Source organism: Coregonus lavaretus (genome assembly GCF_964263955.1).
Source record: "Coregonus lavaretus genome assembly, contig: HAP1_SCAFFOLD_3307, whole genome shotgun sequence".
NCBI lineage: Eukaryota > Metazoa > Chordata > Actinopteri > Salmoniformes > Salmonidae > Coregonus > Coregonus lavaretus.
Window position 1 is genome coordinate 56,599 of NW_028166590.1, and position 7,379 is coordinate 63,977.

General features: G+C 47.0%; 1 protein-coding gene across 1 annotated transcript in view; it reads right to left on the reverse strand.

Annotated features, from left to right (window-relative positions):
- The window catches only part of lrp6 (low density lipoprotein receptor-related protein 6), a gene marked incomplete at both ends in the record, with an annotated part of 60,422 nt that extends 54,918 nt beyond the window's left edge, over positions 1-5,504 (reverse strand). Inside the window, 3 exons of the mRNA XM_084189783.1 lie at positions 702-833; positions 3,665-3,861; positions 5,311-5,504. Of these exons, the coding sequence (XP_084045909.1) occupies positions 702-833; positions 3,665-3,861; positions 5,311-5,504 (523 nt within the window). The remainder of the gene's footprint in view (positions 1-701; positions 834-3,664; positions 3,862-5,310) is intronic.
- Positions 5,505-7,379: the final 1,875 nt, after the last annotated feature.

The window sequence follows — 7,379 nt, forward strand, 5'->3', positions numbered from 1 at the left end:
TCTCAGAAGGGGGGTTTGGGGCGTAGGTCTCAGCAGGGGGGTAGGTCTCAGAAGGGGGGGTTGGGGGGTAGGTCTCAGAAGGGGGGGTTGGGGGGTAGGTCTCAGAAGGGGGGGTTGGGGCGTAGGTCTCAGCAGGGGGGGTTGGGGGGTAGGTCTCAGAAGGGGGGTTTGGGGGGTAGGTCTCTGAAGGGGGGGTTGGGGCGTAGGTCTCAGCAGGGGGGTAGGTCTCAGAAGGGGGGGTTGGGGCGTAGGTCTCTGAAGGGGGGGTTGGGGTGTAGGTCTCAGCAGGGGGGTAGGTCTCAGAAGGGGGGGTTGGGGCGTAGGTCTCAGAAGGGGGGGTTGGGGGGTAGGTCTCTGAAGGGGGGGTTGGGGCGTAGGTCTCAGCAGGGGGGTAGGTCTCAGAAGGGGGGGTTGGGGCGTAGGTCTCTGAAGGGGGGGTTGGGGTGTAGGTCTCAGCAGGGGCGTAGGTCTCAGCAGGGGGGGTAGGTCTCTGAAGGGGGGGGTTGGGGCGTAGGTCTCAGAAGGGGGGGGGGGGGGGGTCGGGGCATAGGTCTCAGAAGGGGGGGTTGGGGCGTAGGTCTCAGAAGGGGGGTAGGTCTCAGAAGGGGGGGTTGGGGCGTAGGTCTCAGCAGGGGGGTAGGTCTCAGAAGGGGGGGGTTGGGGCGTAGGTCTCAGAAGGGGGGTTGGGGCGTAGGTCTCACCGTCTCTGCATCTCTTGTTGTCCTCTAGCAGCTGGACTCCGGTGGGACAGGCACACTGGTAGTACGGTTCGATAGGAGACAGGAGGCAGAGGTGGGAGCACCCTCCGTTCTCCACCGAGCATGGTGAAGACACTGTTTAGGAAGGAAACAACATGCCGTCAGAGGCCCCATTCTACATACAAACACCTCATATACACTACTATTCATTCATTATCGCTCTAGTGTCCCAAATGGCACCCTATTCCCGATTTAGTGTGCTGCTTTGACCAAAGTAGGGTGCCATTTTGGGACGTAAACATTATCTCTGACTTACTTACTTACTTACTTTATTGTCCCCATGGGGAAATTTTGTTGCAGTGTCATGTACACATTTAAAGTGGCGTTAAATACAAAACAAGATTGACAATACAACTTTCAATAACAGTCACGCACCAATAAAAGTAAGAAATAAGAAATAAAACATTTAAAACAAAGACTAGCCTGCTGGCCTTACGGGGTCAATGGGAACATTTGCCCGAGCTATTTAAGAGGGATATCACACCTGGCACAAATGATTGTCTCGTTCTATTTTTCCTGCTGAGGGGTGCCCTATACCTACGCCCAGAGGGGAGTAATTCAAAGTCCAGGTACAGGGGGTGACTTGGGTCTAAAATGATTTTGTGAGCCTTACGGAGGGCCCTGACCTTAAAGATCTCATCCAGGCCTGTCTGTTTGACTCCAAGTACCTTACTTGCTGTGGTAATAATCCTTCTCAGCATGTTTCTCTGACTGACAGTGGCATTGCCAAACCAACAAACAATACAAAAAGTTAAAATACTCTCAATAAAGGATTTGTAAAACAGAGTCAATATAGTACAGTCTATATTAAAAGAACCCAACTTTTTTAGAAAGTACAGTCTCTGTTGGCTCTTTTTGTAGATCTGGTCTGTACATTTACTCCACTGAAGCTTACTGTCCAAAAAGACACCCAGATATTTATATTCCTCTACAATCTCTATATTCTGGCCTCTGATAGATGTTGCAGAGGTAGGTGTTGTACGCTTCCTGAAGTCTATGCACATCTCTTTGGTCTTGTTAGTATTGAGGACCAAGTGTGATTCCTCACACCACTCTACAAAGTCATCTAGGACCGGGCCATGATGTTCCTCGTCATCATGCAACAGGCTGATCAAGGCAGTGTCATCAGCGAACTTAACGAGGTGTCTGTCAGTATGGGAACTAGTACAACTATTAGTGTACAAGATGTACAGAAGTGGGGACAAAACACATCCCTGAGGAGAGCCTGTGTTGGTATTGCGTATATCCGACACATGGGGACCTATTTTGACTCGCTGTGAGCGTTGGCTCAGGAAGTCCAACAGCCACAAAACCAGCCCCCCATCTAAGGAAAAGTCCCGAATGAGTCTCTGTGCCAGAATGTGAGGCTGGATTGTGTGAGTACTGAAGAGTACAGTACATGACCGGAAGGATGTGGACACCTCCCGACCAACAGCTCTTGTGCGGACGTTGCTCCAGAGGCAGTTCGGAACTCGCTAGCGAGTGTTGCAACCGAGGGCAGACGATTTCTCCGTGCTACGCGCTTCAGTTGACCGTGGCATGGCCGAAATTTGACTGACGTGTTGGAACGGTGGCATCCTATGACGGTGCCACGTTGAAAGTCACGGAGCTCTTCAGTACGGGCCATTCAGCTGCCAACGTTTGTCTATGGAGATCGCACGGCTGTGTGCTCGATTTTATACATCCGTCAGCAACGTGTGTGGCTGAAACAGCCCAATCCAATCATTTGAAGGGGCGTCAACATACTGCTGTAAATAGAGTCTCTTAACCACCGATCTGGTCATGGTGAGGTCCATGTGTTGGTGAGGTCATTATGACTCGACTAATCCTGTCAGCGGCTAGACGTGACAGTTCATGCAGCTTTGGTATTCTGATCATGGAAATCCGAAAGCGTCATGGCGTCTACACCTACATGTAAATGTGTCTACCGTGTCCACAGTGTGTCCAGATTCCCTTTTTCCCGTGCTATATTCAAATGCCAGTATGCATTCTACAAAACGGTGGATCAGGCCAAATATGATAATAATAAAACTTATGGCAGAAGCTAACTACGGTAGCTAACTAGCCAGCTAACCTCTGTAGCTAGCCAACAAGCTAGCAAGCAACGCTAAAGGGATTGCAAACGGGTTAGCATAACTAGCCAAACAGAACATTGTTTTTCTATTAGCTAGCTGGCTAGCATTTATGAGACCAACAAAACACATTCCTCACACGTGCCTCTCGGTCCCAAAACTCAAGTTCTCTGGAGACTTGTGGGACGAGCGCTGATGAGTCGCCCACTGTACGCGCCTTCGGTAGCCTGACGGCGTCCAGACTGAGGAGAAATCCGCACACAATGCATCCCCTGACCACCTCCTGAAGTGGTCAGACAGATCTGAACACAGTCAGACCACAAAGAGACTTGTCCGTCTAGACCCGTCTTTTCAATGTGATCTTTGTATTTCAATGTGATCTTTGTATTCTGATAGCAGAAGTCGCATGTAAGTGTCAAGTGTAGACACGACCCTGGAGACAGCTGTGCATGCGTGGGGTGGGGGGGGGGGGGGGGGTTACAGCAGGGGCATTACCATGTAGCAGGCCCCTCTGCACTGTGAGAAATGATTTCAATTCAACCTCAAGAGAACAGGGCTTCTATTGTCCTAGACCTAGCTAGTCGAACACAAATATTCTGTTGTCCTAGATTTAGCTAGCAGATCTATTGTCCTAGACCTAGCTAGCCCCTCACAGATCTTCTACTGTCCTAGACCTTGCAAGCCGATCATCGATCTTCTATTGTCCTAGACCTAGCTAGCCGATCACAGAGAGGAGGAAAGGTGACTGGGCCCTGATCATTCTATATTCTGTTTTGGGTTGAGGAGCCTGTTGATCGTGGTGAGTGGGACCAATGATTGGATGTGCGTTCTTACGTAGTGGCTGTCTCTTCTGGCTGTAGACGTGTATGTCCATGGGAGAGAAGATGTCTGAGTGGACCTTCCTCCGATCCTCCCCAGTCTGTTTCTGACAGGATTGGATGGAATGAGTGTTCCAGTCAGTCCAGAACAGAGTCTCCTCGTACAGCGTCAGAGCGAAGGGGTGGGGGAGGTCTCCCTTAACCACCACCTCCCTGGAGACACACAGAGACAAGACAGAGACAAGATGAGTCAATACATGTTAGAATCACCTTTGGCAGCGATTACAGATGTGAGTCTTTCTGGGTAAGTCTCTAAGAGCTTTGCACATCTGGATTGTGCAATATTTGCACATTATTCTTTTTTAAATTATTCAAGCTCTGTCAAGTTGGTTGTTGATCATTGCTAGACAGCCATTTTCAAGTCTTACCACAGATTTTCAAGCCAATTTAAGTCAAAACTGTAACTAGACCACTCAGGAACATTTAATGTCATCTTGGTGAGCAACTCCAGTGTAGATTTGGCCTTGTGTTTTAGGTTATTGTCCTGCTGAAAGGGTGAATTTATCTCCCAGTGTCTGGTGGAAAGCAGACTGAACCAGGTTTTCCTCTAGGATTTTACCCTATTCCGTTTCTTTCTATCCTGAAAAACTCCCTAGTCCTTGCCGATGACAAGCATACCCGTAACATGATGCAGCCACCACCATGCTTGAAAATATGAAGAGTGGTACTCAGTGATGTGATGTGTTGGATTTTCCCCAAAATTAACGCTTTGTATTAAGGACAAAAAGTTAATTTCTTTGCCACATTATTTGCAGTTTTACTTTAGTGCTTTAATGCAAACAGGAAGCGTGTTTTGGAATATTCTGTACAGGCTTCCTTCTTTTCACACTGTCATTTAGGTTAGTATTGTGGAGTAACTACAATGCTGTTGATCCATCCTCAGTTTTGTCCTATCACAGCCATTAACCAGTTAAATGTAACTATAAAATGTAATTTACGTAATGCCCAAAAGTAATTATTTATCATGAGGGCAATAAACAATAACTAGTAACACTGCATTAAAATCTCACCTTTCTGGTAAAAGCAGTTATACATTGCTGAGGTGCAGTCACTTTTGAGGACAAAGGATCAAGTACACAGTACAAATAAAATAGAAATATGAAATATTTTATATGATGTATTTTCTATTCAACAAAACTTGAAATGAAAGGCTTGAAATTACATATGCTTTCTAAATATAGTATATTAAAGTAAAAACAACGATTAACTAAGATTTCACCGTCCTGTAAAATGACTCAAGATACTGACTCGAGATACTGACTCGAGATACTGACTCGAGATACTTCAGCTTTTTATTTTTAATTAAATGTGTAAACATTCCTACAACCCTTATTCCACTGTGGTATTGTGTGACAAAATCTCAACGTAATCCATTTTAAATTCAGGCCGTAACGCAACAAAATGTGGAAAAGGTCGAGGAGTGTGAACACTGTGACGGCCCTGTAGACACCAGTTATGTGGCGGTAAAAGCAGGCTGCTTGGTCATACATCTGAAATATTATATTATCCACTGTACATGCTTTTATTATGCTGGAACCAAATTACCCAGCAACGGGACAATACATCATAAACGCTGATTGGTCGGTTGGTTGATTACTGTACCTCCCAGTGCCGTCCAGATTGGAGCGGTGTATGAAGTTGAACTTGGCGTCGGCCCAGTACAGTTTCTCCTGGCTGTAGTCCAGCGTGAGACCGTTCGGCCAGTAGATATCCTTATCGATGATCATGGCTCTGCTCGTCCCGTCCATCCCCGCTCGCTCAATCTTAGGAACCTCACCCCAGTCCGTCCAGTACATGTACCTGCATAGAGAGAGAGAGAGAGAGAGAGAGAGAGAGAGAGAGAGAGAGAGAGAGAGAGAGAGAGAGAGAGAGAGAGAGAGAGAGAGAGAGAGAGAGAGAGAGAGAGAGAGAGAGAGAGAGAGAGAGAGAGAGAGAGAGAGAGAGAGAGAGAGAGAGACAGAGATGGACAGAGAGACAGACGGACAGAGAGAGACAGAGAGGGAGAGAGAGAGAGAGAGAGACAGCGAGAGATGGACAGAGAGAGGAGAGAGAGGAGAGAGAGAGAGAGACAGACAGAGAGAGACAGACAGACAGAGAGAGAGAGAGAGAGAGAGGTAGGAACACATTAGTAAAGGTGCCATGTGCCAGTAAAAGCTAAATAAATGCTGCAGTAGCTGTTTAAGTATTTCTGCCGTGTTTTCTCATAACTGCTAATGCACAAAGAAATAGGAATCCTAACCTTATAGCAATTCCATCAGACGCAGCAACACTGCCCGGCTGAGGGCTGTTTTCACTGTGAGTGAAGTGCAGAAAGATTCGTTTTCTTTGGAAGCAATGCGCATAAAAGTTGGTCTAAATACTAAAGTGAGACTTTAATCCTCATGTTTCTTGGATATTTATATTGTTGGAGTTCTCTTCCACTGCTAGAGAAGAGAAGTTGTTACCACGGTAACCTTAAAAGGGCAGCAGAATATTTTTTTGTCTCCTGATTTATAATATTTTCTTTAAACTCACAAAATATTAAATTAAATGGAGCAATATACCACATTACTTCTTACTAGTAATACATTCCATGATTTAGAAACATTACTAAGCAACGCTCATCCATTTAGTTTAGTGTTTTTTGGTGTAATATTTCGGCTGGTTAAACTATCGGAGTCGTTAGCTGCCAGCGTGGCTGGTAGACTAAAAGGTTAGTTTTAGACCAGTAGAGACACCACCTACAGCGCTAACAAACAGGTCTGAGGACAAAATGGGTCTCATCAGACCAGCTGCATTGTAGGCCTCAGCATGAAGCATTGAGGGTCTGGACCAGTAGTGCTCAGGGTCATCGCATAGGAATATGCTGTCAGGGTCGTGACGTACAGTGTGACCTGGACAGGAAAGCTGGCAGCTGAACTAACCCTATAGGATAGGACCACAGGCAGCTGAACTAACCCTATAGGATAGGACCACAGGCAGCTGAACTAACCCTATAGGACCACAGGCAGCTGAACTAACCCTATAGGATAGGACCACAGGCAGCTGAACTAACCCTATAGGATAGGACCACAGGCAGCTGAACTAACCCTATAGGATAGGACCACAGGCAGCTGAACTAACCCTATAGGATAGGACCACAGGCAGCTGAACTAACCCTATAGGATAGGACCACAGGCAGCTGAACTAACCCTATAGGACCACAGGCAGCTGAACTAATCCTATAGGACCACAGGCAGCTGAACTAACCCTATAGGATAGGACCACAGGCAGCTGAACTAACCCTATAGGATAGGACCACAGGCAGCTGAACTAACCCTATAGGATAGGACCACAGGCAGCTGAACTAACCCTATAGGATAGGACCACAGGCAGCTGAACTAACCCTATAGGATAGGACCACAGGCAGCTGAACTAACCCTATAGGATAGGACCACAGGCAGCTGAACTAACCCTATAGGACCACAGGCAGCTGAACTAACCCTATAGGATAGGACCACAGGCAGCTGAACTAACCCTATAGGATAGGACCACAGGCAGCTGAACTAACCCTATAGGATAGGACCACAGGCAGCTGAACTAATCCTATAGGACCACAGGCAGCTGAACTAACCCTATAGGATAGGACCACAAGCAGCTGAACTAACCCTATAGGATAGGACCACAGGCAGCTGAACTAACCCTATAGGATA